Source organism: Chlamydomonas reinhardtii, chromosome 17, assembly GCF_000002595.2.
Source record: "Chlamydomonas reinhardtii strain CC-503 cw92 mt+ chromosome 17, whole genome shotgun sequence".
Lineage (NCBI taxonomy): Eukaryota > Viridiplantae > Chlorophyta > Chlorophyceae > Chlamydomonadales > Chlamydomonadaceae > Chlamydomonas > Chlamydomonas reinhardtii.
The window spans coordinates 3,663,979-3,689,048 of NC_057020.1; the positions used below are offsets into that span (position 1 = coordinate 3,663,979).

Below are 25,070 nucleotides of genomic sequence, written 5' to 3' on the forward strand. Positions count from 1 at the left end.
CATACTCCCGAACTGCACCTGGATGCACACGCTCACGGACACTGCTGCTGCAATGGGCTAGCCCAGGCCGCACGCCTGCCGACCGGCTCCGGCAGGGGCACCCTTTGGGGCACCCCTGGGCTCCGGCCCCGGCCGTATGTACCCGACTCGCTCGTGTGACCGTGCCGTACGGCCAGGCTGGGCGCCAGGAGTAATGTATCAATGCTAGCTCGCTGGCACTGGGGCTTGCATTTTCATAAAGCAATCAAGCAAAGGGCAAACGCCAAAAAGGGCGCAAACCAGTCACTTGCTTGGCGCATTGGCTTGGGCCGTGGGCTTGGGCGCTTGTTTTCCCTATTTATCATGTTGTGTGTCGCGCATTCTTGCCATTACCGAGGCTGTTGCTCGCGTACAACGCCTGAACGCCAGAGGTAGGAAACAGCAGGAAGGATCCAGTACCATTTGCAGGTAGTGCCAGGCCAAACCACGGCCCCCTGGGCGCCACGATCCGTGTTCCCAACACCATTAATATTTGCGAATGCTAACTAAGACGAACCATGCCAAGCAGAGAAAGCCAGCCTTGAACCGCCCGCCCCTTGGACCTGATGACCAGAGAACGCAGTGTCGTACTGGCTTCACTCTCAAGCAGCTAATCAGCTATATAAGCGTTGGTTGCGCGCACGACCTGTGTCGGTCGGAAGATAGAGGTGCAACGCACGAGGTCTGTGGAGCTCCTCAGCACACCAAACCACAGCATGAGTCGTCCTCCTGGTCTACGGCGGTACTCGCTCACCCTGTGTTCTTCTAACCGGTACAATCAGTTTACCCTTCCCCACCCCAACCGAACCGTAATCATCTAGCGCAACAGCACCAGGCGCACCACTTCACCGGTCGATAATAAATAGTCCGTGCTGCCGTGCTGGTATCCACTAAACTCCTACTCACGCCATCTTCGCCGGCGACCCGGCGTGTACGGTACACAAAATGACTTCGATCCGCGCCATACAGCAGCCCTTGCCAGTAACTAATTGTAAAAGTGTGTTCCGGCGCAAGCTGTTGCATGATACTGCAGCTGCGTACCGGTATTGCTTTGCCGAGCCAGCGCCCGATCATCCAACTCGAGCAGCTGCAATTCCTTGCCTCGTCCATGACAAACTACGATGGCCAGCCCAATCACCCGTGCGCTGCTTTGGCATGTCCATGTGCACACCAGCACAGCAGCTCGCGCAGCCACCCTTGGGTTGGACATTGACATCAGAGCGCAAGCCTACTCAGATGCCACGCGCACAGCTCATTCTGCAACTGATGCGGCTATCAACCGCAAATGGCATGCATGCATCAGCCATGACCACACATATACCGCCCCGCTGTGCCCACAGCCAGCCGTGACTATGCCATGTCTATCGGCCCCTACGGCATGCAGCTGAAGCCGCGTGCTGCCACAGCAGGCGCGCGGTGGACGGGGTGCCGTTGCAACCATCCAATCCACGAAGGCAGCACACATCCAGGCGGGCACGCGCAGCAGTCCAACCCAAGCAGTGTTACTCCATGCGCGCGCAAGGAGCCAAGTCCGCCTACGCCAGGATCCTGTTTGAACAGGGTAGGTGCACACGTGCAGGTGTGAGTAAGACGTGACGTAGGCCAATCAAGTGCATGGCGTGCGCCCTCAGGCTCGACACACCACCGCGCACCTGTACCCATGTGCCCGCCAGGCGATCCCATACGTAGCAGAGACCGCAGCCTTACCCACGTGTTTCCGGGCTTCCCCGGGTTTTACAGATACGCAGCGCGAAAGCACACATTATCAAAGATGCCCAAGTCCGAGCCCCCATCCCATCTACAGAGCACACCTCTCACAGCACCGGTACACGACGACCGCCACGTCGCAGCACACCATGCTGGGCCACACATGGCGCACCGCGCGCCAGCGCACCGCCCGCACCCACGTTTGGCCCAACCCACCCCACGCACCGGCAGTTGAGGAGCTTCTTTGGCGGCTTCTTCTCGCTCCAGAAGTCGTGTTTGGAGTTGGGCCCCCAGAAGTGGAACGCCTCTATGAGCCGCTTCAGCTCCCCCTGGCTGTGCTGCATCTTGTTCAGCTTGGTGTCAAGCATCATGGCCTGGCGGCAGGAGTGAGAACAGAATGAGACTGGGTTACTCATGAGGGGGTTGCTGGGATGAGCTTGTCCGAAGCGACAGGGATAGGAGCAGCATGGCGTTTTGGTACCCCGTAGGTCGGGTGCTGGGGGGCAGCTGGCGGCTCATATGCAGTACAGCCAGCAGTACCGCAACCCGCGCCAATTTGTAAACCAGCAGGCTCTTGAGTGCCGTGACTAATGGATCCGTACGGTACAAGCCCCGCCCACGACGCGTGCGAGTGCGTAGGTAGCAAATTGGCGCTTGCACCACTGGCATGCGTGTGAACCCTGACTCCCCCCCCCCCCACACACACACACCACCAGTGAACCCTGAACACACCGGCTGCCCCTGCCGAGCCGCACGGACTCACGTACAGCCCCCCTCCCACAAGCCCCAGCCCCAACCTTGGTGTCATCGCCGTGCTTGTCCATCAGCGCCTTGATGACCTCCCGCTGTGTGCTGGTTATCCGCGGCGGGGGCGCCTTGCCGCTCTTCCGCGGCTGCTTCAGTGCCGCTCGTTGCTCTGCGGTTCATGGCGGCAGCGCGCGTGCACAAGGGCGGCGGAAGACACATGAGAGAAGCAGAGCTCCAGTTGTGGAAAGAGCGTCGCCAGCCCTGCCTCCGGCAGGGCAGTGCAAGCGCACGGCGGCCTCAGGGCAGTCATGCCCACTACGGTAGGCACCGCTTACCCCAAACCGTTCTTTCACAGGTCTCCCTGTGGACCAGCGTTGCCACCTGGCTCGGCCGCGTATGGCAGTCCCGCTATCCTCATACCGGACCCCGTCAACAGATACACACACTCTAGATGCCTGCTCACATGTGGGTGCTTGCAGCCCCTACATGCCAATCCTGGCACGGCAACCTCGCCTGCCCGCCGGTCCCTCCTCTGCCCCTTCCTCCTCACCCTGCGCCCTCCCCTACCCCCTTCCTCCTCTTCCTCCCTCCCTCTCTCCGCCTACTTCACGCCTCCCACCCCGCGCCCCTCCCACCATCGTCGTCCGAGTAGGTCTCCTCGCCCGCCGCCCGCCGCTGCTCGGGGTCCACCAGCGGCGTCTGCTTGGCCTTGCGGCCCAGCAGCAGGTTGGGGTCGGCCACCAGCGAGTTGCGCGCGTAGTTCTCATCCAGTGTGTCCTTCTCGTCCCAGTCCACGCTGAAAGCGGGGGGAGGCATAGAGATGGTGGCGGGTGCAGTAGGGATTGGGGTTGGGATCGGGGTTGGGGTGAGTGGCGTGGGTGGCGTGGGTGGTTGGGTGGACGGGTGCAGTACGAGCGGTATGAGCGCGAGCTAGGGTTCGTGTCGGGTGGTAGAAGGACGTGCCTGCGCGAACATGCTTTAGACGTCGATTCGTGCGCGCTGCAAGTAGGCATGTGTCATTGGCGTGCCATTGTGCGTGGGTGCCACAGCAGAGCGTGGGCTTTCACGGCGGCACGCCGTGGGAGATGGAGACCCGTTGCTCCTAACGTGGCCTCCCCCCAAGTCCCCAGCCAAGTCCTGTCCGAGCCACAGCCACCGAGCCACGAGGTCTACGGCCCGGGCGGCGTCACGGACGCCAGGACGGGTGTTGCTGGTGGAGGGCTGTCGCCTGACCAATAAGGCCAGCTCTTCCCGGCGACGCCAACAATGCTCACTATAACGCATCACATCAGCGCGCGACAGCTTCAATGCTGCCAGAGGAAATCAACGCACAGCCCTTCGCCGCCGCCGAGAATGCGTCCTTACTGTGCCCTGTTGGCCGAATGCAAGAATCGAATCGTATCTGTCCATCAATTACCTTTGTTTTAGACGCTTCTGCAGCTCAGGCATTCCAGACCCGAACGAAATTTCCTTCGGCAACGTCGTCTTCTCATCTCTCTTCTTCTTCACAAGTGCGACTTTAACTTTAGGCGCATTCCGCTTAAGACGTCGTCGTGAGCCTGCCATAGCGAAGTCGGCCGGCCGCGACCGTGTAAGGGTTTTGTAAGAAGCGCGAGAGCGCGAGGGTGCCTGATTCTCTGGTTTGAGTAAGCGTGTGCAGTGGAATTGTGCTGTAACTACATTAACATGGAGCACGAAGCCATTTGATGAGTTTCCATTGGCTTTGGTTCCATCGCCGCGCGCTTTCATTCCCTGCTTCACAATACAGTATGCACAGTTTATTTAATTGTTTTACACGAAACATCCGACGTTACAGTTCTGTATCTATTATCTGACACCCACTCGTGCGAGCCTGCACACGCTGTCGACACCGCGTCAGCACAGGCGTTTTTTCGTGGCACTCCCGAACGCGCGACGCTGGACGCGGTGACCAATGGACTGCCGATACCATGAATCGGTGCTGGCAGCGCTGGCGAGCAGCGGCGTGGCGTCTCCGCAGCAGGTCGCGGAGGTGCAGCTCGTGCTGCGGGGGCTGACAGGGGAGTGCGCTGCGGACGCGCCCGAGGTGAGCCACCCGGCCCCGTGGGCCTCCAACGAGACAACCCATATCTTATCATTGAGCATGCGTGACTGCCGGCCGATTCCTGTGCTCTGCACGCCTCCACCAGGAGTCAGGTGCTCAGGAGTGCCACCCCCCGCGATACAAAAACTGCATCACCCCTCCGCACCAACATTTCCCTCCCCTCACACCCAAACACGCACAGCATTCCCACACACATACACACATACACACACATACACGCACAGATATGGTCGCACCTCGCCCGCCGCGTGCTGCTGCCCTCACACGATTTTGCGGCGCACCTGGCGCTGGCGGACGTCGTGTTCCGACCCTGGCCCGCCGCCGCACTGGGCCGGCCGCCGCTGTGGCTGCCTGAGCCCGCAGACGCCCGCCGCACCAACATCGCGCTGTTCCTGGACAGCATACGGGTGCGTGTGTCGGTCGGGTGCAGCGGGTGTGTGAGGGTGCGAGCGTTTGTGCGGCCGCCAGTTACGGGGCGCCGGTCTTGCGGCTGGCCAGGTGGTGTAACAACTAGCTGCGTAACGCACGCCTTGCAGGACGAGCCATGGTGGAGAGACGTCACGGGCGGCAGCAGTGGCAGCAGCAGCTGCCGCCGCACGCCGGAGGCCTTGGTCCGCGAATGGCGGCTGCTGCAGCGGGCATCGTGGGAGGCGCCGGAGGCCTTCTGGCCGGCGGTGCTTCGGCACCTGCGCATCCGCTTCCACACGCCGCCCAGCAGGCAAGTATGCGGTGCATGCATTGCGTTGGTGGGCGGGCGCCGCTGTGTGGCTCCTTAGGCAGTGGCCGCAGAGTCTCACTGAATGTGGCGAGCTTTTATGACTTGTATGGAAACCCCTCAAGCCCACTTCAAGCCCACCTCAAAAGCAGGGCATCAACTGCTGAGTGCTTTGTTGTTGCGCCTTGCTGCTGCTCTTTGATCATGCGCCGTTCAGGGCGCTACTGCGGCACCCGTCCGACCCCGACCAGTGCCGCTGGCTGCCGGGTGCGCGCCTCAACATCGCCGCCGCCGCACTGGACTCGGAGCTTGCGCCGCCGGGCTGCCCAGCGCTGCTGTGGGCGCCGGACGGCGAACCGGGGCGCATCACGGCCTTCAGTCGGGCGCAGCTGCGGCAGCGGGTGGCGCAGGTGGCGGCCAGCCTGAGGCGCCACTTCAAGCCAGGTGCGCTCGCCAGGTGGTATGGGCAGTAATCATTAGCGTCTCTTCCGCTCGCCGGAACAGTCGCAGACCGATGCCCACACGCCCGTGCTGCCGCGCCACGCCGTCCGTGCCGCCTGCTGTCGCCTCCTCATCCCCCCGTTACACGCCGCTGGCATTCCACCGCGTCCCAGTGCCTTACCTCCATGGGAACACCGTCGCCCAAGAGCTGCCACTCAGAAGCTGCCACAATTCCGCCGCTCAAGCGCCGCCGCCCACAACCCTGTGCCGCAGGTGACGCCCTGGCTCTGTACCTGCCGCTCTCGCCCGACTCGGTGGCGCTGTATCTGGCGGCGGTGGTGACGGGCTGCGTGGTGGTGTCGGTGGCCGACTCCTTTTCCTCGGAGGAGCTGCGCACGCGGCTGGACATAGCGGGGGCAGTGGGCGTGTTCACGCAGGTGCGCGTTATGTTGGGCGGTCGGTCGCTTGAGAACGGACAGAAAGTACAGTGCTCCCGGAGCCCCGGGCTTGCGCTGTATGTATATGTGCACGGCTGTTGTTGTTGCATGGCACGATGGGGGGGGCGGCGCACCTTTTGGCTATGGCAACGAGGGAGGCCTCGCGATATCCTGTACCGGTCGAATCCGCCCATTACCATGCCAATGAATGCGTGCTATGCTGCTGCTCCTGCTACCTCTGGGCTTGTCCCTCAGGACGTGGTGCTGCGCGGCGGCAAGGCACTGCCGCTGTACGACAAGGTGGTGCGCAGCGGCAGCCGCGCCGTGTGCGTGGTACTGCCGGCGGCGGGCGGGACAGCAGGTGCGCCTGTTGATGCCAACGGTACCGTTGCCTAGGTTTTGTGTCGACTGGTTCTTGGGCTTTCCAGCAGGCCTAGCAGACCTTGTTCCGCTAAACGGTGCAATTTGCGGGTGCACCTAAAGCTGTTGCTTCCTGCTTGCCTGCCACCCGCCGCACGCAGCGCCCTCGCCCTCCGCGCCGCCGCTGCGCTCTGGGGACTTGTCCTGGCGCGCCTTCCTCGGCGCTGCTGCGCCGTGGCCGCAGGCGGGGGGCGGGCCGCCGGAGGCAAAGGCGGCGGAGGCGGAGGCAGTGGCGCTGCGGCCGCACATTGCTGACGTGTACGAGGTGACCAACATCCTGTTCTCATCCGGCACCACGGTAAGGACGGGGACAGGGGGCAGGTTGCGCCTGCGGCATTAGTTGCGGTACACGCAGGCACGGTCCTTCTCGCGCGCCCCACGCCAAGAGCCAAGCCTGCTGCCGCCTGTCACCCCGTGCTGTCACTACCGGACTTTCCAATCTCTACACACATACACTCGCTCAAGGCCTCTTGAGCCCACCTTTCGGGCGGCGTTCCAGAATGAAAATTAACAGTGAAGTGTCAAAAACCTCTTTTCTTCCGCAACCCCATCAGGGCGAGCCCAAGGCCATCCCCTGGACGCACCTGACGCCGCTGCGCTGCGCGCTGGACGGCTGGGCGCACATGGATGTGCGGCCCGGGTCGCGTGTGTGCTGGCCCACCAGCCTGGGCTGGATGATGGGGCCCTGGCTGCTGTATACCGCGCTGCTCAACGGCGGCACAGTGGCGCTGTACGGGGTGAGCATAGCTAGCACGAAGCTAGGGAGCAGCGGAGGGCAGCTAGGGAGCAGTGGAGGGTAGCTGGGAGCAGGTGGGAGCAACTCGGGGGCGGCGGGGCTTCAGGAAGGCGGTGGGCAGGGTGTGGCGGGGTTGAGAGCAGGTGGACATGAACGCGTAACCTGTCGCACTGGACACGTGATTATGGCCCGCATGAGGTTGTGAGGGCGTTGCGCCTGCGGCTGGTCTCGTAGCGTATTTGTTGCGGAGAGGATGGGCGGCGGGGCCTTGCAAGGCTGCGGCTGCAGCAGCGGATAGCTCAGTCCTGCTCGATACTATTTAAACAGCCCGTTCAACCGCCTGCAACGAGCTGCGTGCCTTATTCACTCCCGTCTTTCATGGACTGTCATTCCCTCCCCTCTCAACCCTGTTCTTGTAGGGGGCGCCGCTGGGTCGGGACTTCCTGGAATTCGTGTCGGCGGCGCGCGTGGAGGTACTGGGGCTGGTGCCGTCCATCGTGCGGGCTTGGCGCCACGGCGGCGCCTTTGACCCCCCGAAGTCGGGGTCGGAGGCCGCGCCAGGCGCCGGCACAGCGGCGGCGGCGGCGGCTCTGCCTGACCTGTCGGCCCTCCGCGTGTTTGGCAGCACTGGCGAGGCGTCGGCGGCGGAGGACTACCACTGGCTGATGGTGCGTGGGGGGGCCGGCGTGTGCGTGTGCGTGTGTGTGCGTGTGTGTGTGTGTGTGCGTGCGTGCGTGCCTATGTTGTGTATGCTGGTGCTGCGCTGCGTGTTTGTGTGCGCCAGCCATGTACCGCTTAGGTTAGGTTAGCGCTTGGCAGTCCCGTTTATTGGGAGCCAGGGGGCGCGGGGCCTGGCCGGTGTGCGTGTGCAAGGTGTTTGTAGGTGTGTGGAATTTAGGTATGTGCCTGCGCCGCCGTGCCTGTCCCCGCAGTCACGAGTCCGCGGCTACCGGCCTGTTGTGGAGTACTGTGGCGGTGAGCTGACTGGGCACGGGGTGTAGGAGAGGGCTGTGGGACAATTAGCCGGTTGAGAGGAGAGGGCTACAGGACAGAAAGTCGGGAAATAAGGAGCACCTGGGAGCTGCTGTGAATCCCGGCAGTACGCAGGTGCCTGGGGCGGCGCACTGTGCACGCCCTTGGGCTCTGAACGTGTCGCGTCCGGTGCTTCTGCTGTCGCTGCCGCTGGCGCCGTCGCTGCAGGCACGGAGATTGGCGGCGGTTACATCAGCAGCACCCTGCTACACCCCTGCGCGCCAGCCACCTTTTCCACGCCCACGCTGGGCACGCGGCTGGTGCTGCTGACGTCAGCCGAGTCGGCCGCCGCGGGCGAGGACGCCCTCGGCGACGGAGCGTCCGGTGCGCTGCGCCGTAGGGGGCAGCTGGCACCCGCGTGGTTCTCGGTACTTTCGGGCCTTCAGAGATTTTGCTTTATCTGCAGGGCACGCTGAGATGCATCATGACTCTGCGTGACGCGCTGGGTGGACGCGCTTGTGCGTCATTCATGCTAACCCATGCCAAGTGTTCGATGCTGACTTTGACTCTGCGCTCACCCGCCACAGCAGTGTGTGACGGCGGGCCCTCGTGGTGGAGCGCCGCTGGTGACCGCTTCCTCTCCACCTCTACGCCTGCCGCTGCCGCCGCTGCCTCCAGCTCCGCCGCTCCACCCATTGGTGTGGCAGCGGCCGGCGGCATGGTGGCGGCAGTTGCAGGTGGTGGTGGCGGTGGTGGTGGTGTGCTGCTGGCAGGCGAGGTGGCGCTGGCAATGCCCATGCTGGGCGTGTCGCAGCGCCTGTTGAACAAGGACCACCACAAGGTGCGGTGCTTCTTTCAATGGTGTATGATCCGTAAGTCGGAAACTCTCGTGCTTATGCTTACGACTACGGTATTCGCTTCGTACCTGTGTTGGGGATTCCTGTAGTCGGGATGGATAGCTCATGCCTGACGGCGCAGTTGTGTGCACTGCCGCTGTACTGCAGGTGTACTACGAGGGCATGCCACTGTACGGCAGTACAGGTCTGCCGCTGCGCCGCCACGGCGACGAAATGGCGGCGCTGCCGGCGGCGGCGGGGGCCTGCAGCGGCAGTGGCGGAAGCGGCGGGCCGCCAGGATGGTGCTATGCGGCGCTAGGGCGATGTGATGACACAATGAATCTGGGGGGGATAAAGGTATGCTGTTGAACTTGTGTTGAGTCAGGTTGGTGAGTGCCGTGAGGCCGTGCTCTGCGTGCTTGCGGGAAAGTGGCTTGGCGCCGTCTGCCACCACAGTCGTCAAGGCAGTGCGTTTTCATGCGCGCGTGGCGCGACGCACGGCGGCTGACGCCATGTGCTGTGCTGTGCAGGTGTCTTCGGTGGAGTTGGAGCGGGCGGTGGTGGAGGGCGTGCAGGGCGTGGCAGAGGTGGCGGCCATCGGCGTGGCGCCGCCGCACGGGGGTCCAGAGGAGCTGTATCTGTTCCTTGTACTTAGCAGTGCCGGCAGCAGCAGTAGCAGCAGCAGCGGCAGCAGCAGCGGCAGCAGCAGCGGCAGTAGCACCAGCAGCGGCAATGCCGGCACCGGGCCCCAGCAGGCGGACATGCCGGCGCTGCACCGGGCGTGTCAGGAGGCGGTGCGCAGCAAGCTCAACCCGCTGTTCAAGGTGTGTGTATGTGTGTGTGGCGGGGGGGGACGCGGGGGTTAGGAGGTGCACGCTCATGGATGCCCATGCAATTGCGAGGTGTGACACCCTGTAGAACTGTATGGGCAGCGTCTTGCTAGGGGCACCTACCCGTGTTGTACCTGTTACCCGTTCGCCTTGCGCATTCCATGTGTGTTGTGATGCTGCATCTTTGCGGCCCTACGCGTCTTCCACGCTCTCGTGAACGCGATGTCACTAGAAGGGACAGGCTGACCAACAAAGGCGCACCGCACCCATGCTATGAGGGACCATCTCCGCCTCAGAGGGAAACCGCCCTCCTCCTGGTTGGCTGCCGGCCTTCGCAACACTGCATTGATCTCCACACGAAACGTGTCTTGGCTACGTCGAAGCCAAGCCACTTCCCGCCACAGCTCGAGTGACAACTGGGCCCTGTGCTTTCAGGTGACGCGAGTGGCAGTGGTGCCGCTGCTGCCCCGCAATGCCAGCAGCAAGGTGATGAGGCGCGTGCTGCGCGACGAGCTGCTGAAGCAGGGGCGGTCCAGGCTGTGATGGATGTGCGATGGGACAAGGTTAAGGCAGTTTGGCGAATTCCCGTAGGGTGCAGCTGAACTGCTGAAGCAGGGGCGGTCCAGGCTGTGATGGAGCGAACTGCCGTACGCGGTTGTTGACGTGGCCATGCGGCTCAACCGCCGGCACTCTCTGGAGTGATCGCTTGAGCGGGGAGTGCCGGAGTGCACGTGATGTATCAAAAGAGACTTGGACGTTGTATGCATACTGTGAGCAAGAGGGTGTGAGTGATAACATCCATGAGCTGGAGGGCAGTGGCTTGGAAAATGGCTCTGAAGGTGCGGGTGCGGTTGTGTAGTTCAGCAGTGCCAGCTGGCGGCAGTTGTACATTATGGTGTTGCTGGCGTGACGAGGCGGAGGCTGTAACTGACATGGTGTATGCCACATCGTTGCCGCTTATATGCTGGTCCGGTTAGGAATTCAACACACTAAAGCACGGCCCCAACGGCCCAACTGTCGCAGCAAGCATTCTTACAACTGGCAAGGTGCCCGTGCTCATGTTCTTGGCCTGTTGCATAGACCGCATTCTTGGCGACGCCTGAGGCGCCTCCATTAATACACGCACCACGTGGGCTGCTGCACCTGATTAGCTCCTGTTACTACTCGCAGACTACTCAGTTCGTGACCCCGCTCCCGCCTCATGCCGAGCTGCTCACTACCGCCTGGAGCCCTTTATTGTCAGCCTAGACATCGCCGATGCTTAGGCCCCGACACTCCCGGGCCCTTGGGCAGGGCCACGAGGCATGAGCTTCCCCGCCCGCCGCCGCACGCTTGCTACCACAGTGCACCATCGCCTTTCCAGGGCTCACTGGGGCGAGCCAGCAGAGCCTGATAAAACATGCAGCTCCTCCACGCCCGCTCCTCCCCCCAAGTAGCCCGCCTTCCGCGCAACGGACGGGAAGCGGCATTCCTCGTGCGGGCGGCGCCGCGCAGTCGGCACCCAAGCATATATCCCCAGCAGACACTGCTCCTGTAACGCGCTCTTCTCGTCATTCAAGGACGCATGCGTCGCTCACTTGACGCACTAACACCGCTAAAACATACATGCTCAATGTCCAAGCCACGCACGCAGCCGGTGCCGTGACCCAGTCCCCTACTGAGGGCGCCCCGCGCGCATATCCACCCATGCGCCTAACTTCTATTGCCCGCCCGCTGACAGCGCACATCGGGGGCTAAACAAGACCCACTAGGACCACCAACATACACATACATACCGAACTAAAACCCATCATGTCCGAGTTCCGCAACGCTTTGGGCGTCGCCACGCCACCGTGACGAGGCAGCCTCACCTGCCGTCACAGCCGCAAGCACCCGTCGCTAGCCCCGAACCGCGCGAGGGCTCCATGGCTGGCTGGCTGGCATCTCAGCAGCAGCAACAGCAGCGGCGGCTACCCGACGATCATGTCGCCGTCACGCCCGCTGCACGCCTCCTCGCGCGGCTGCTCCTGCTTAGCTGCACGACACCCCGCCGTTTAGGCGGTCTTAGCAGCCAGGTTCTCGCGACCTGTGGGACACACAGAATGCGGCAGAAACAAACAAGATCAGCGCTGGAGTTGGTATGCGACTTCCTGTCGACTAATATCGTGCTATGCACGCGGGCGGCCTACCCTAGCCCGTTCTCGCGTCACGCATGTGCAACTTCAGCTTTGCACACATCGCTTCCGGGTCTGGTCTGCACCCATTCAGAGCACAATTTCGCCCCACTTCCCCAGGAGAGACCTTGCGGCCTGCCCATGCCAATCATCCCCACACGTACATCACCAGCCCGGCTCTATTCCCCTAACCCCCACCACCACCATCACAACCCGCATCTCTCCGCCCATGCATCCCTACCCCGTCCCGCTGCGTCTTTGGTTCCCGCCATGCCCTCCCGCCGCTCCCCTCCCCTCCCCTCCCCTCCCCACGCTGCTGCCGCTGCGCTCACGTTGCCGCAGGCGCTGCGCCACGTAGAAGGCAATCTCCAGCGACTGCTCGGCGTTCAGGCGGGGGTCGCAGTGGGTGTGGTAGCGGCTGTTCAGGTCGTCCTCGCTGATGGAGGCGCCGCCGCCAATGCACTCCGTCACGTTGTCGCCCGTCATCTCCAGGTGCACGCCGCCGGGCACGGTGCCCATCTTCTCGTGCACGTCGAAGAAGGCCTCAATCTCGCTGCGGATGTTCTCGTAGCGGCGGGTCTTGAAGCCCGACACGGTCTCGGTGTTGCCGTGCATGGGGTCGCACACCCAGGTCACCACCTGGCCGGAGCGCTGCACCGCCTCGATCAGCGCGGGCAGCTTGGCACGCAGGGCCTTGGCGCCCATGCGCACGATGATGCTCAGGCGGCCGGGCGTGTTGGAGGGGTTCACCGAGGCGATGAGCGACACAATGTCGTTGGGGTCCATCTTGTCCGACACCTTGACGCCGATGGGGTTGTTCACGCCGCGGAGGAACTCCACGTGCGCGTGGTCGAGCTGGCGCGTGCGCTCGCCGCACCACAGGAAGTGCGCGGAGCAGCCGTACCACTTGTCGGTGGTGGAGTCCAGGCGGGTCAGCGCCTCCTCGTAGTCCAGCAGCAGGCACTCGTGGCAGGTGTAGAACTCAGTCTCGCGCATGAAGGGCATGTTGGTGTCCATGCCGCAAGCAATCATGAACTGGATCGCCTCGTCCACGCGCTTGGCGATGTCCATGTAGGCGTGGCCCTCGGGCGTGTTCTTCATGAACTCAAGCTCCCACTGAGACACGCGCGACAGGCCGGCGTAGCCGCCGTAGCTGAAGCCGCGCAGCAGGTTCAGCGTCGCCGCGGACTGGTTGTAGGCGCGCACCAGGCGCCAGGGGTCACAGCGGCGGGCCTCCTCCGTGAACTCGGGGCCGTTGATGATGTCGCCGCGGTAGGCGGGCAGCGTGACGCCGCCGATCGTCTCCGTGGAAGCGGAGCGGGGCTTGGCAAACTGGCCGGCGATGCGGCCCAGCTTGACGATAGGCACACCGCCACCGAAAGCCAGCACGATGCTCATCTGGAGCAGCAGGCGGTACAGGTCGCGGATGCGGTTGGCGGAGAACTGGCTGAAGGCCTCAGCACAGTCACCACCGAACAGCACGAAGGCATCACCGGTCGATGCCTTCGCCAGGCGCGATTGCAGGGTGCGGCACTCGCCGGCGAAAATCAGAGGAGGCATGCGGGCGATCTCCTGCAAAGCGGTAAGTATCGGGGGCAGCTTCAAGCACGCGAACACAGGCCAGCTCAAGAATCAACAACAGTCAGGCCCGTCAATCCGCCTGATTTGCGGATCCTACAAGTTAATTATCAAGCCTTTCATCCGGGCTACTCTTCTCCGTGACCCAAACCGGCTTGCCCGCGCAGGGTCGCGGTCCCGAAGATGCACCCACCTCGCACGCCTTCACCACCTCCTGCTTATCGAGGTACTCCGGCTGCTGCACCACGGGCTTGGACCGCCACGAGGTCGGCTGCCAGTTGGACGTGCCATTCAGAGAGGCCGGAGTAGACTGCTTCTCCGGAGCAGCGATGGCCGAAACACGGACCGGGCGCCGGGAGAGAGCCGGCAGACCGCGCACAGCGGGGCGAGATGTGCGAAGGGCCTGGCCCTGAGAAGTCTGGAGCTTCATTTTTGGCAACAAGAGCTAGCAAGTCTTGCAACAGGCAACGATTGACAGTGGCGGCCGCTGTAATAAGCAAGCCTTGAAATCGCCTAGGGCGATGAAGTAAGTACTTCTAAAGGAACGAGCAGGGTGGTGCGGGAACGCCTTTGACCCGAAAAGGCGCCTGCAATCGTTCATGCATTCACGAAAATTTAACGCAGAGCGAGCCCGCGTGCCCACAACGCATAATTCGTTAGTTTTAGAGAGGTGCTTACCATAGAGAACTGTAAAAACCAGGGAAACTGCACGCCGGGTTGCACGAGACTTGCAGGCAGCGCCGCTGGGCCGCCTGACGCTTATCAAACTCGCAAGTTATTTTACAAGCAACATCACATTAACCATAAGGCTCTCAGCCATATTATTCCGTGCCCAAGTCGCTGTGGTCGCGAGAGCTAGGGGCGAATGTGCCCGCTTGGCCCCCTTAAACCATGCTGAGAGCGTCTGAGACGCCGATATTACTTTCTCTGCTGCTCTCGAGCGAGGGAAAGACTTTTCAGGCGGTGCAAACCGAGTTCGAGAAGGCATTTCCGGACCGGTTCAGCGCGTGCTGCACCACTGTTTTGCTGCTTGAGGTGCGAACTCCTCCATGTGGCTGAAATTGTTCTGGGTGGAGGGGAAAGTTCGCGCGTACACGAAGTCCTGGGCTGGCGTGTGCGTGCTGCTACGCCGCTCCAATCCACTCAGGTCCGACCCCTCCTGGCCACTTCGCTCTTGACAGGACCCAACTGTACTGCGGATACCCCAGCGCCTGAGCGCCTGGTTCCTTCTGTCTCTTTGCGACTCGGGTGTGGACAGTGCCTCGCCTTTCCTGCCGTGCCTGGCCAAGGTGCGGAATGGGGGGTTGCAGTCGACTGATGCCACACGGGAGCAGGGCGAAGAGTGCCCCGGGTGATGCAGCGCGCGCAGCCTCATGCACCGTATGCGTGCATGGCTCTTCACTGAGGGAGAGAGGTGTGGCTTGCAGGCTGCTGGCAGCGCTGTCGCTTCGGCGGTTGAGCGGAACTTCCTCCTGCAGCTGCTGCTTGGCCCGCTACCAGAGGAGGTGCGTCCGGAAGCGGAAGGCAGCTTCGGATGTTTGTTACTGGTAGCAAGAGGGGCAGCCGATCATGGGGAATGGAATGATTAAATCACAAGTTTGGGGTGGGGCAAGAAGGCCAGTTGCGGTGACGCCGTTTCTACCCGTGCGCCCCCGCAGGTGTTGGCGAGCAGCCCGCAGCGGTATGCCGGGTGCTGCGACTTCCGGCTCCTGCGCACTGTTGACGTCGCAGCGTTACAGCAGCGCGTCCTAGCCAGGTAGGCACGCGGCAGGCTGGTGGGGCTCGTGGCAAGCCATGGAGTTGGAGCTCAAGGCGTAGAGACTGCACAAGCCACGCGCTTTCGATTATGGTTGCTCGGCATGCTTTGCTAACAGGCTTCCAGGACAGGGGAGCGCGACAGCACCCCAGGCGCCAGGTGCCGCCCAGGGGCCAAGTAGCTCAGCTGCTGGGACAGGTGGCGCCGTCACAGCGCCACACCCAGCCGGCGATGGGGCAGTAGCCCCGCCGCTGCCCGCTGCGGCGGCGGCGCAGCAGCTGTTGCTGGGCATCCGCGGTGATGGCGGCGCCAGCGCCAGTGGCAGCGGCAGGAGCGGGGGACAGCGCGGTGTGGAGTCGATATGGGAGCGGCCGGTGCCGGCGGTGCTGACGCCGCTGCCTTCCGAGCTCAAGTGGCTCAACCCGGACCTGCACGGGGAGCTGCTGTGGGATTCAGACCTTGGGGAAAGCGCGGCCGCCAGCACTAGCAGCGCCGGCGCAACTGGCGCCCTCGCCGGCCTTGGCGGGCATGCCCACGGCCACGGCCATGGCGCCCACTCGGGCTTGACCGCACGGTCGGGCGGCACAGGCACAGCGGCAGGCGCAGGGGCGGCGGGAGCGGGGGCAGGCGCGGGCGGCGGCGGCGGCGGCGGCGCGGCCAGCCTGGCGCTGACGCGCGACCTGCTGGCCGCCGCCCTGCGCGGGCCGCTGCTGCCGGCGCAGCAGGCGGCCCTGCTTGCGGAGCTGGACGCTGACCCCCGCGCCGTGCTGCGCGTGGGGCTCACGCCGCGGCACCTGCCCAGCCTGGTGGAGAACGCGCCGGTGGTGGCGACAGAGGCGCTGCTGCGGCTGATGCGCTGGCCGGAGCGGGCGGGCGAGTTCCTCGCGGTGCTGGCGCGCAGCGGGTCGGAGATGAGCCTGCACAGCCTGGAGGTGGTGAACCGGCTCACGGCGGCAGGCGCGGTGCCCACCGAGTTCGTGCACCTGTACATCACCAACTGCATCAACTCGTGCGAGAGCACGCAGGTGCGCGCGGTGGCGGCGCGCGGCGGGTGCGGTTCGGCGATTGAGGAGAGGTGGAGTACCAGCAGGGGCTGGCTCTATTAAGCAGAGGGCAGCGAGCGTACCGTGGGGCGCCACGCCGCTCTGGCTGCCCGCGCTTAGGCCCCGACTCCCACAACCACATCGCCATCCCCGTGCGCTCCTCTCACTGCTGCCTCGCCTGCCCGCCCTCCGCGGCACCCCGCCCTCACACTTCAACACCTGCAGGACAAGTACGTCCAGAACCGGCTGGTGCGACTGGTGTGCGTGTTCCTGCAGTCGCTGATCCGCAACAAGGTCATCAACATCCACGACCTCCTGCACGAGGTGCAGGCCTTCTGCATCAACTTCTCTCGCATCCGGGAGGCGGCTAAGCTGTTCCGGCTGCTGAAGCAGGTGCGGGGGTGGCCAGGGGTCTCGCGGGTGGTTGTTGGGCACCGGCGGGGCAGGGTGGTGGCGTGGCGTGGCGGGCGCAGGTTTTGGGGGCAGTGCCGGGGCGGGTGCGCCGGGGGTGCTCTGGACGGGTGCTCCTGCTGGTCTGTGGTGATTAAGCCCGATACTGACCCACTTGTGCCGGTCTATCTCTGCTTGGCAGATTGAGTCGGGCATGCGCGGCGTGGACGGCAGCACAGCGCTGGGCGGCGGGGACGAGCACTTGGATGGTGCGGGCGATGCCGTCGGCGGGGACTGAAGGCCGCGGGGCTGACAGGTCATCATCTAGGCGGGTGATAGCAGCGGCCACAGCGATGAGCGCGCGGCCCACTCGGCCCATACAGAGGCAGGCGGAAACGGCGATGGAGTGGCAGGGCGCCCTATGGAGCGGTTTATAAGACGTACAGACGTTTCGTTGCCCCTCCTAGGCATGACTTCTGGTTAACTAGATAGCGGCTTGGATGGTGAGTAGGACTAGGGAGTGATTGGTACTGCGTATGGGCTGTCGTGAGGGCGCGTGTGACTGACGGATGGGCTCGGCACGCAGCTGCAGTGGCGCGGGAACCATGCCGTGGCGTGGTCCGGGGCCCAGTTTGTCAGGGGGCCGAGCGGGGCCCAGCGCTTTTGCTGGAGGCGACCGCTGAAGCCTTCGTCACGACGGCCATGGACTTCATTTGCCGCTAACCATGATGGTTTCAAGCTTTCGGGCGCGGCCAAGCCTCTACCAGACCAACAACCTTGCAGCGCAGCTGCGTCCCGCAGCGCGCGCAGGCCAGATTGGGGGCCTTCGCTGGCCATTTTAAGGGACCGTCAATACATTGAAACATTCAGCAGCTTCACAACTTCAACCAATTCCAGCAAATACGTGCAAGCTAACACTCTTCCGACACACCTAAACGCCTCGCGCCCTTGCGCGGGCCCGCAACGGCCAGCGGCGCTTCTGCAGCTGCAACCCTTTGGACAAAGTACCAAGAGAGGTTAAGGAAAGGCACGATGGCCGATGCTCAAGCTTCGTCGATTCCCGCGACCATGGGCACCGGCGGTCCTGCCGCTCCTGAGCCGGTGCCGCAGTCGGAGCCGCTGAGCGAGGACCAGGTTCTCAACAACGCGGGCGGTTTCGTCTTCAAGGTCGACGATTTCACGCTGCTGCGTCGATTCATCATTCTGGGCTCCGACGGTAAGGGCGCGTGTCATGTACGGTTAGCGTTATCTATGCAACAAGCAGAATTTCGCAAGCGGATGCCTGGTCTGGCCTGGGTGGGCCCCACAGGTGGGCCTGGGTTGGGGCCTTCTGACTGGGCATCCGGATACGGTATGCCTCGCCTCTTAGTCTTTGAGCGCTGTGTCTAACCTATTGCCCTTCTCGCCCCCTCTCCCTTGCCCTCCTGCCCCTTCCCCCCTCCAGCCAACAACTACTACGTCTCGCGCAAGTCTGTGGACCTGGCGTCCGCCCAGTGCGTGGTGCGACTGCTGGCGGCGGGGCAGGGCGAGGCGGTGGTGAAGGAGGTCGTCGACATCAGCCGGGAGGGACGGGCGCCCAAGCAGGCCACCGGTGAGCAACTGGGATGATGGGACTGATGGGCAGAGGCTAGCGTACACCCGCTTGAAGTTTGGAAGCACGGCTTCAGGCAGTTAGGGAATGGTGGGTGCACGCACACCGTAGTCTGTGGGAATGACATGCACATCAGCGTGAGACCGAAACCGCGCGCTCGGCGGAACCCGGCTTTCCTGGATCCTATACATCTTCTTAATACCATGCGCCCTTCCGTCCTGCCCTTCGACTGTACCCCCTCCCTGCAGGTATCGTGGTCCTGGCCATGTGCGCTCGCCTGGGCGACCCCGCCACCAGCCGCGCGGCGCTGGCTGCAGTGCCGGCCGTGTGCCGCACCGCCTCCACCCTGTTCGAGTGGGTGCAGCGCTGTAAGGAGGTGGGCGCAGCGGCTGGTATCGCCAAGACCGAGTCGGGCGCAGTCGATGCAGCTGCCTTCGCCGCCTGGCTCGACGCTGCGTCTCGCGATGCGAGCGCTGCCGCTCCTGCTGCCCCGTCGGGTGGCCGCGGCGGCCGCGGCGGCGGCCGTGGTGGCCGCGGTGGCCGCGGCGGCGGCAAGGAGGCCGGTGGTGGTGAGGCGCTAGGAGGCCTGGGCGGCCGCACTGGCAAGCTGAGCTGGGGCCGCGCCATGCGTCGCACCGTGGCCCGCTGGTACCTGGACAAGACGGCGGCCGCGGTGGCGTACCAGGCGACCAAGTACAGCCAGCGCAACGGCTGGAGCCATGCCGACCTGCTGCGACTGGCACACCCGGACCCTGAGGAGCACGCGGCCAAGCGCCGGAAGGTGGTGGAGGGCGCTGCGGCCGCTGTGAAGGCTGCGGCCGCCCCGGACACTGAGGCAGCTGCAGCCTCAGCCGATTCAGACTCGGAGTGGGTGGTGGTGGGTGGTGGCGATGGCGAGGCAGCTGGCTCGGAGCTGGGCGCCCTGGCGGCAGCGATGGCGGCGGCTGCTCCGGCTGCCGCCGCCGGTGGTGACGCGGCAGCCGCTGCCGAGGCTCAGCGGGTGGCTGACCTGAAGGCCGTGTTCGCTTTCCTTACCCATGGCACCGTGCCAGGCCAGAAGCAGGCGCCCAAGCATAAGAAGGCTGCAGCGTCGGACGAGGCAGCTACGGACCCTGCTGTTAAGGTCGCTGAGGCGCCTGCCGCGGCTGAGGCGCCTGCCGCGGCTGATGAGGCGCCTGCCGCGGCTGAGGCGCCTGCTGCGGCTGAGGCGGCCGCCGCGGCTGAGGCGGCCGCGTCCATTGTGCTGAGCCCGGTGATGCAGTACCTGGTAGATGCCCACCGCCTGCGCAAGGAGATCCGCGCGCCGCCGCCCCTCAAGTCCGCAGCGCGCAAGCGCGGGCGTGAGGGGGCTGAGTCGGATGAGGAGCAGGAGGAAGAGGCGGATCCCCAGGTGGTGGCTCAGCACGAGGCCGCAACCGCCGCTGCGGTTGAGTCGGCGCTCACTCTCATCCGCCGGCACCGCTTCGGCCACGAGCACGTGGGTGACACCGTGCTGCTGCGGAACCCGGCGGTGTGGGGCGCGTTCCTTGAGAACGGCATGCCGCTGACCGCTATGATTCGCAACCTGGGCCGCATGTCGGAGCTTGGTCTGCTGGTGCAGCCCAGCTACCAGAAGCGCGTCACGGACCGCCTGCGCGACGCGAAGGCACTGACGGCGGCGCGCGTGCACCCCATGACGCTTCTGGACGCCATGTGCACCTACCGCAACGGTGGGGGCGCACGCGGCAAGGCGCGCTGGAACCCAGTTCCAGCCGTTACGTCGGCGCTGGAGGACGCGTTCTACCTGGCGTTCAAGAACGTGGTGCCCACTGGCAAGCGCTACCTGCTGGGGCTGGATGTGAGCGGCTCCATGGGCTGTGCCAACTGCTCTGGTATGACGTCCCTCACTGCGCGCCAGGCGGCGGCGGCCGTGGTGATGACGCTGGTGCGCACCGAGCCGTGGGTCAAGACGATGGCGTTCTCGCACCAGCTTGTGGAGTTCGACGTGCGTGAGTCCGACCGGCTCGAGGAGGTGGTGCGGCGGGCGGAGCGCATCCCCATGGGCGGCACCGACTGCGCGCTGCCAATGATCTACGCGACGGAGAAGCAGCTACCCGTGGACGTGTTCGTGGTGCTGACGGACAATGAGACGTGGTTCGGCGGCGTGCACCCGACTGAGGCGCTGAAGCGCTACCGCACCGCCATGAAGATGCCTGACGCCAAGCTGGTGGTGCTGGCATTCAGCGTCAACGACTTCAGCATCGCCGACCCCAAGGACCCCGGCATGCTGGACGTGGCGGGGCTGGACTCGGCGGTGCCGCGAGTGGTGGCGGACTTTGCGCGTGGAGGTGTGTGAGAGGCTAGATTAGATGTTGAGAGGGCTGCAGTAAGGAAGTTTTGGTGAACTTGTTGTGAATGCGCTCTCGTGTGGTGGCAAGGGCCATGAGTATCGGTACTGGTACTGACTGGTATGCGGGGAGTTCATCGTATGTTATCATGTGCGGCACGCATCGATGTTGCATGCGCCACGGGAGCTTTAATGGATGATGTTAGCGCGGACAACGTATGTGCTTATGTTTCTTTTGTTGATAATAAAGCTTGGTTAAGGGAGCGATGCAGGATGTTCCGGACTTCCGGTTGCAGGCAAGTTATGGGCAGTGAGAGGGGGCATGGCCCGTCATGCAGTGCAGGACAGCGCTATTGCGATGCTGTGTGCGCACGCATGCAACACGGACATCATGGAATGACACGTGTGAAAGAGCAGGGGTGATGCGACCCCCGACCGACCGACCGACCGACCCCCCCTGCCGTACGACCCCCCAAAACCCCCTCAGAACCCCTTAGTTTTTTGTCAGGTTGGTGCCAATCGACTGCTCTCGGTGAGCTCTATCGCTATGTAAAATGATCCGCCTTGGGAACACACTTTGGCCGACCGACATGTGGACCTGTAGACATGTCCAACCGTCTGCCGACAAGTATCCTGGCCTGCTATGCAACGGCTTATTCCGATGTTACTTGATAGTGTGAAATGTGCTGACACGTTCACCATGCAAAACCCGGCCGGCACCGGCTTGTCCCTGACCAGTTCCCCAGGCATCTCCCGAGATGCCGACATGCCGCTCCCCAAACTGCCCCAAACTATGCACGTGTGCTGAGCCTGGGGTATACCTACGCACGCATCGTGGAGCTGCACCCATTGCGCCGCGTGTTGCAGGACAGAAGCGCTAGGAACAAAACTTGGCACGAACCTGTGCAAAACTTCGTGGGACCCCAGACCGACCGACCGACCGACAACTTTGAGGGGCCATAACTTTGCAGCAAAGTCGGGGTTGGGCCCTGATAGCATGTGATGGCTCGGCGTCTTCGGGAGCTGGGACTGTCCCCTCTGTAACATCCGCATCCATAACTTTGCATCCAGAAACCCATTTTCAATTTTGAAAGCGGATTCGTGATTTTCTCGTTGAGCTCTATCCATTTGAGGCATGGGGTCTGTTTCGGAAGATTCTACCCCCCCTGGTGATGCGGTGATGACACGGGGGTTGGTTGTGATACACCGCAGGCACGGAGCGGTACTGGAGTGCAGGGCAAAGTTGGACTGTTGTAACAATTAAAGGGATGCCATGGCAAAGGCTGCCTGAAGTCCTGAACTCAACAATAATCCCGGCTCCCATACCAGGACGCTGCAGGCAGCCACAATCCTCGCTACTAGACCAACTGTGCCGCTGTGCCTATCTAACCACGACACGATTGTCCCACTGCCGTAACGGGTTCACGTACTTCACGCCCCGCAGCCCGCGTGCTTCCGTGCTTGCATGCATTCATGCAGCCCAGCTTCGCGACACCCAGCACACTGACGCGCCTAGGCCAAGAGCCGTCAATGCATCTCGTCATCCGAGTCCTTGCCGCCATAGCGCCGCCCCTTCTTTCGACCCGCCTCTCCCCGCCACAGCCCCAGGCGGCGCAGCAGCTTGGGCGCTGCGAAGGCGCCCACTGACAGCAGCACCACCGCCCCCAGGAAGCACATGGCCATGCCTGTGTGGACGTCATCAGGGTCATTACGATGCGGGTTAAGCGGCAGTGCACGCTGGGCAAGCAAGTTCCATACAGCAGGTACAACACCGTGCGTGAGCCTGCCTTACGCAGCCGCGTTCAGTCATGGCTAGGATCGTAACGCAACACGCCGCTATCACGGCTCAGGCGGCCCCTGAGGCGAAAGGAAATCCGTATGGCATGCCAACGCCGCACAATCCGTGCAGCGGGCTCACCCAGTGCGTGGAAGAGGATTTGGTGCTCCATGTTGGGCGCCGTCCGCCGCATGATGTCCCGCTCACGCACGGATGGGTCGCGCGTGTGCCTGAGGCGTGTGAAACACACGGGCGTCGTCACCGTTACACTCAGAGCAAGGCAACCCCCACTGCACTTGCCCCGCGTACAGGTACAACGAGCCCAGCAACGAGCCCCGCAGCAATGTGCGCGAGCGCCGCAAGTGGGCAGCAGCACCCAGAGGTCCCCAACCGCCAACCGCTATCCCGCCGCAACCAGCCGCCCCACGCACTTGACGGTGATGGTGGTGGCGTTGCGTGCGGCGCTGGGCAGGTACAGGCGGCCGTTGACGCGGCCATTGCGCGGGTCCAGCCGCCGCCAGTGGCCCAGCTCCCAGCCCGACTCGTCGCTGCAGCCCGGCCCGCCGCCCAGCTCCGTGTCGGCGGCATAGCGCCCGGTGGCAGGGTCCCGAGACACCTGGTGTGTTTTTAAGAAGGTCGGCATAGCACATCATATGACAAGTGTAGCATAGCACGCATGGCACGATGCACGCTGCTGCACACCGCCCCGCTACCCCGGGCCAGCTGCCCTGCCCTGCTCCCCGCCCCCGGTCGCTGGCCTGCCGCACCGTTGCCCCGTTTCACCCAAACCCAGTCCCCACCTTGATGCACAGCGCCCACAGGTACTCGTGCACGCCGCACGTGTTGTCCGCCTGCCACACGCCCTTTTGGTCGTACATGCAGCGCCCCTCGCCGCCCGCCGGCACGATGCGCTCGCGCGCGAACACCACCCGGCCCAGGTCCAGCCGCGACTCGGCCCCCGTGGCCCCGTCCTTGGCTACGAGTATCATGCCGCGGGCGCGCCGGAGCTCGGGCACCACGGGCCGCCACAGCGCGCCCTTGCTGTGCGCCACCTTGTGCTGGTCTAGCAGCGGCGCGGACTTGAGCGCCGGGAACAACAGCGGCAGCAGCTTATCGGCTCGGAATTCTTGCAGCCGGGACTGCGCACCTCGCCGCCGGCTGCTGCTACTGTTGGTGTTGCTGGTGGTGGTGTGGGTGGTGTTGCTGGTGATGGTGTGGGTGGTGGTGTGGGTGGTGGTGTGGGTGTTGCTGGTGGTGGTGTGGGTGGTGGCACTGTGGTCGTGGGGGGAGCCTGCGGCCGGGCCGGACGCTGCGGCGGGCACGGCCACGCGTTTGGACTTGAAGGTGTGTGGGAGCAGTGGCACGCTGTCGCTGTGCCCCTCCACCTCCAGCCGCCACTCGCTGGCGGCGAACACGGCCGCATGCTGCGCATCCCACTCCTGGAGGTCTGCGGGTGAGCAGCAGGGTGGTGGGTTGGCGGCGGGGAGGGTCCGTGCACACGCCGGGTGAGGCCGTGCCTTGGTGTAATGGTAAGGGTGTGATGGCTTATCGCATGCCGCTATCCACCTGAGCTGAGACTCCCAACAGCCGCCATTCATGCGGCTTCGCCCGCGCTTCCCTCTTAAGGCGAGCGCCAAGGAGTGTCCCTGCTGCCTCTGCTTCTGATGCTGCCTTTGAGCACAGAGTCAGGAGGCCCTAGCGCTCACATTCGAAGTATGCTGCCTCCACACGACGGTGTAAGTGCGCGTAGTGGTTGCCGCGGACCAACCACACGCCTGCAATCAGCAGCGCGACTGATACCGCCAGCAGCGTCCACGCCCGACCCTCCGTCAGCTCATCACCGGAACTCTCCGGCTGCGGGTCCTGCGGCCGGCGGCATCATGCCAGGGGTGTGTGGCGAGCTGGGCACAACGATGGTTCCCGATGCTTCGCCGTTACATTACGTTGTCCTTAAACGTGAGTACGCGCACTGGAGGAACGCACAGAGCAGGACCAGGCGCCTGCCGAGAACCAATCGTCGCAAGGCAGAGTCTGTCCAAACATACTCTTTGGACAGCGAGCATGACAACTTGCCCTTTGTAAGTAAGGCTGGTGATTTACAGGCCGAGGTCCAGTGTCTATGAAGAGTTTCGTGTCGTTGACATCCACGGCACGTTGGCGCACGCGATAGTTACTCATAGTTATTTCGTGTAAACTTTTTAATTTGAGAGTATTTGGGTGTGTGGAACGGTGACTTTTGCTGCTGGGAGACCAAGGGGGCGTGTCGAGAGGGGGGTGAAGGAGTGTCGTGCAGCCATGTGGTCCCTTCGAATAGGCGAAGTTCACGTCCAAGCTTCAATGAGCATTCTTTGGCGTTTAGATGGAGATGGCGATGGGGCGGAAGCAATGGTTTCCCGGGTGCTCCACCCTGCTAGGCACGCTCACCCTCGCTCACCTCCCTGCGCGCGCACCTCCTCCCAGTCCGGGCCCCTCAGAAATGCTCAGAACTTTCCCACCCCTACTATTGATAGTGTC

General features: G+C 63.6%; 6 protein-coding genes across 7 annotated transcripts; 3 read left to right on the forward strand and 3 right to left on the reverse strand.

The window, feature by feature from the left end:
• Positions 1 to 429: 429 nt before the first annotated feature.
• On the reverse strand, positions 430 to 4,152 carry CHLRE_17g726650v5 (uncharacterized protein). The gene is made up of 5 exons (XM_001697207.2): positions 3,890 to 4,152; positions 3,108 to 3,268; positions 2,523 to 2,641; positions 1,951 to 2,099; positions 430 to 1,566 (listed from the first exon to the last, which is right to left on the reverse strand). Exons 1-5 carry the CDS (start codon positions 4,036 to 4,038, stop codon positions 1,554 to 1,556), a joined length of 591 nt encoding a protein of 196 aa, XP_001697259.1. The 5' UTR covers positions 4,039 to 4,152; the 3' UTR covers positions 430 to 1,553.
• Positions 4,153 to 4,260: 108 nt separating this feature from the next.
• CHLRE_17g726700v5 (uncharacterized protein) lies at positions 4,261 to 10,944 on the forward strand. 2 transcript variants are annotated; one of them, XM_043072356.1, is made up of 15 exons: positions 4,261 to 4,537; positions 4,780 to 4,962; positions 5,092 to 5,273; positions 5,488 to 5,714; positions 5,985 to 6,148; positions 6,404 to 6,509; positions 6,670 to 6,866; positions 7,123 to 7,305; positions 7,724 to 7,972; positions 8,237 to 8,279; positions 8,505 to 8,660; positions 8,864 to 9,117; positions 9,281 to 9,469; positions 9,643 to 9,936; positions 10,378 to 10,944. In XM_043072356.1, exons 1-15 carry the CDS (start codon positions 4,406 to 4,408, stop codon positions 10,483 to 10,485), a joined length of 2,667 nt encoding a protein of 888 aa, XP_042914816.1. In that variant the 5' UTR covers positions 4,261 to 4,405; the 3' UTR covers positions 10,486 to 10,944. The 2 variants fall into 2 exon arrangements, with proteins under 2 accessions (XP_042914816.1, XP_042914815.1); XM_043072357.1 differs by having other exon boundaries at positions 8,867 to 9,117.
• Positions 10,945 to 10,958: 14 nt separating this feature from the next.
• Positions 10,959 to 14,212, reverse strand: CHLRE_17g726750v5 (uncharacterized protein). The gene is made up of 3 exons (XM_001697208.2): positions 13,867 to 14,212; positions 12,428 to 13,667; positions 10,959 to 12,007 (listed from the first exon to the last, which is right to left on the reverse strand). The coding sequence occupies exons 1-3, from the start codon at positions 14,101 to 14,103 to the stop codon at positions 11,976 to 11,978; spliced, it is 1,509 nt and encodes a 502-aa protein (XP_001697260.1). The 5' UTR covers positions 14,104 to 14,212; the 3' UTR covers positions 10,959 to 11,975.
• A 120-nt stretch (positions 14,213 to 14,332) lies between these two features.
• On the forward strand, positions 14,333 to 17,596 carry CHLRE_17g726800v5 (uncharacterized protein). Its single transcript, XM_001697112.2, has 7 exons — positions 14,333 to 14,708; positions 14,855 to 14,962; positions 15,101 to 15,178; positions 15,332 to 15,429; positions 15,548 to 16,454; positions 16,698 to 16,865; positions 17,065 to 17,596. Exons 1-7 carry the CDS (start codon positions 14,565 to 14,567, stop codon positions 17,158 to 17,160), a joined length of 1,599 nt encoding a protein of 532 aa, XP_001697164.2. The 5' UTR covers positions 14,333 to 14,564; the 3' UTR covers positions 17,161 to 17,596.
• Positions 17,597 to 17,712: 116 nt separating this feature from the next.
• CHLRE_17g726850v5 (uncharacterized protein) lies at positions 17,713 to 21,344 on the forward strand. The gene is made up of 3 exons (XM_043072358.1): positions 17,713 to 18,078; positions 18,307 to 18,453; positions 18,702 to 21,344. Exons 1-3 carry the CDS (start codon positions 17,895 to 17,897, stop codon positions 20,786 to 20,788), a joined length of 2,418 nt encoding a protein of 805 aa, XP_042914817.1. The 5' UTR covers positions 17,713 to 17,894; the 3' UTR covers positions 20,789 to 21,344.
• Positions 21,345 to 22,023: 679 nt separating this feature from the next.
• Positions 22,024 to 24,862, reverse strand: CHLRE_17g726900v5 (uncharacterized protein). The gene is made up of 6 exons (XM_043072359.1): positions 24,630 to 24,862; positions 24,263 to 24,419; positions 23,357 to 24,003; positions 22,988 to 23,172; positions 22,698 to 22,786; positions 22,024 to 22,464 (listed from the first exon to the last, which is right to left on the reverse strand). Exons 1-6 carry the CDS (start codon positions 24,732 to 24,734, stop codon positions 22,307 to 22,309), a joined length of 1,341 nt encoding a protein of 446 aa, XP_042914818.1. The 5' UTR covers positions 24,735 to 24,862; the 3' UTR covers positions 22,024 to 22,306.
• Between the last annotated feature and the right edge of the window lie 208 nt (positions 24,863 to 25,070).

Bases quoted from the DNA above. Each gene is read 5' to 3' on its own strand.
- CHLRE_17g726850v5 (XM_043072358.1), top strand. From the start codon at position 17,895: ATGGCCGATGCTCAAGCTTCGTCGATTCCCGCGACCATGGGCACCGGC. The intron at 18,079-18,306 runs GTAAGGGCGCGT...TCCCCCCTCCAG, and splicing joins CATCATTCTGGGCTCCGACG to CCAACAACTACTACGTCTCG. The intron at 18,454-18,701 runs GTGAGCAACTGG...CCCTCCCTGCAG, and splicing joins GGCGCCCAAGCAGGCCACCG to GTATCGTGGTCCTGGCCATG.
- CHLRE_17g726650v5 (XM_001697207.2), bottom strand. From the start codon at position 4,038: ATGGCAGGCTCACGACGACGTCTTAAGCGGAATGCGCCTAAAGTTAAA. The intron at 3,269-3,889 runs GTAATTGATGGA...CCCCGCTTTCAG, and splicing joins CAGAAGCGTCTAAAACAAAG to CGTGGACTGGGACGAGAAGG. The intron at 2,642-3,107 runs GTGGGAGGGGCG...CATGAACCGCAG, and splicing joins GACCTACTCGGACGACGATG to AGCAACGAGCGGCACTGAAG.
- CHLRE_17g726700v5 (XM_043072356.1), top strand. From the start codon at position 4,406: ATGGACTGCCGATACCATGAATCGGTGCTGGCAGCGCTGGCGAGCAGC. The intron at 6,867-7,122 runs GTAAGGACGGGG...CAACCCCATCAG, and splicing joins TGTTCTCATCCGGCACCACG to GGCGAGCCCAAGGCCATCCC. The intron at 7,306-7,723 runs GTGAGCATAGCT...CTGTTCTTGTAG, and splicing joins GCACAGTGGCGCTGTACGGG to GGGGCGCCGCTGGGTCGGGA.
- CHLRE_17g726750v5 (XM_001697208.2), bottom strand. From the start codon at position 14,103: ATGAAGCTCCAGACTTCTCAGGGCCAGGCCCTTCGCACATCTCGCCCC. The intron at 13,668-13,866 runs GTGGGTGCATCT...ACCGCTTTGCAG, and splicing joins AGGTGGTGAAGGCGTGCGAG to GAGATCGCCCGCATGCCTCC. The intron at 12,008-12,427 runs GTGAGCGCAGCG...TGTGTCCCACAG, and splicing joins GGCGCAGCGCCTGCGGCAAC to GTCGCGAGAACCTGGCTGCT.
- CHLRE_17g726900v5 (XM_043072359.1), bottom strand. From the start codon at position 24,734: ATGAGTAACTATCGCGTGCGCCAACGTGCCGTGGATGTCAACGACACG. The intron at 24,004-24,262 runs GTGAGCGCTAGG...GCTCACCCGCAG, and splicing joins GGAGGCAGCATACTTCGAAT to ACCTCCAGGAGTGGGATGCG. The intron at 22,465-22,697 runs GTGAGCCCGCTG...ACGTCCACACAG, and splicing joins AATCCTCTTCCACGCACTGG to GCATGGCCATGTGCTTCCTG.
- CHLRE_17g726800v5 (XM_001697112.2), top strand. From the start codon at position 14,565: ATGCTGAGAGCGTCTGAGACGCCGATATTACTTTCTCTGCTGCTCTCG. The intron at 14,709-14,854 runs GTGCGAACTCCT...CGCTCTTGACAG, and splicing joins CCACTGTTTTGCTGCTTGAG to GACCCAACTGTACTGCGGAT. The intron at 14,963-15,100 runs GTGCGGAATGGG...TGTGGCTTGCAG, and splicing joins TCCTGCCGTGCCTGGCCAAG to GCTGCTGGCAGCGCTGTCGC.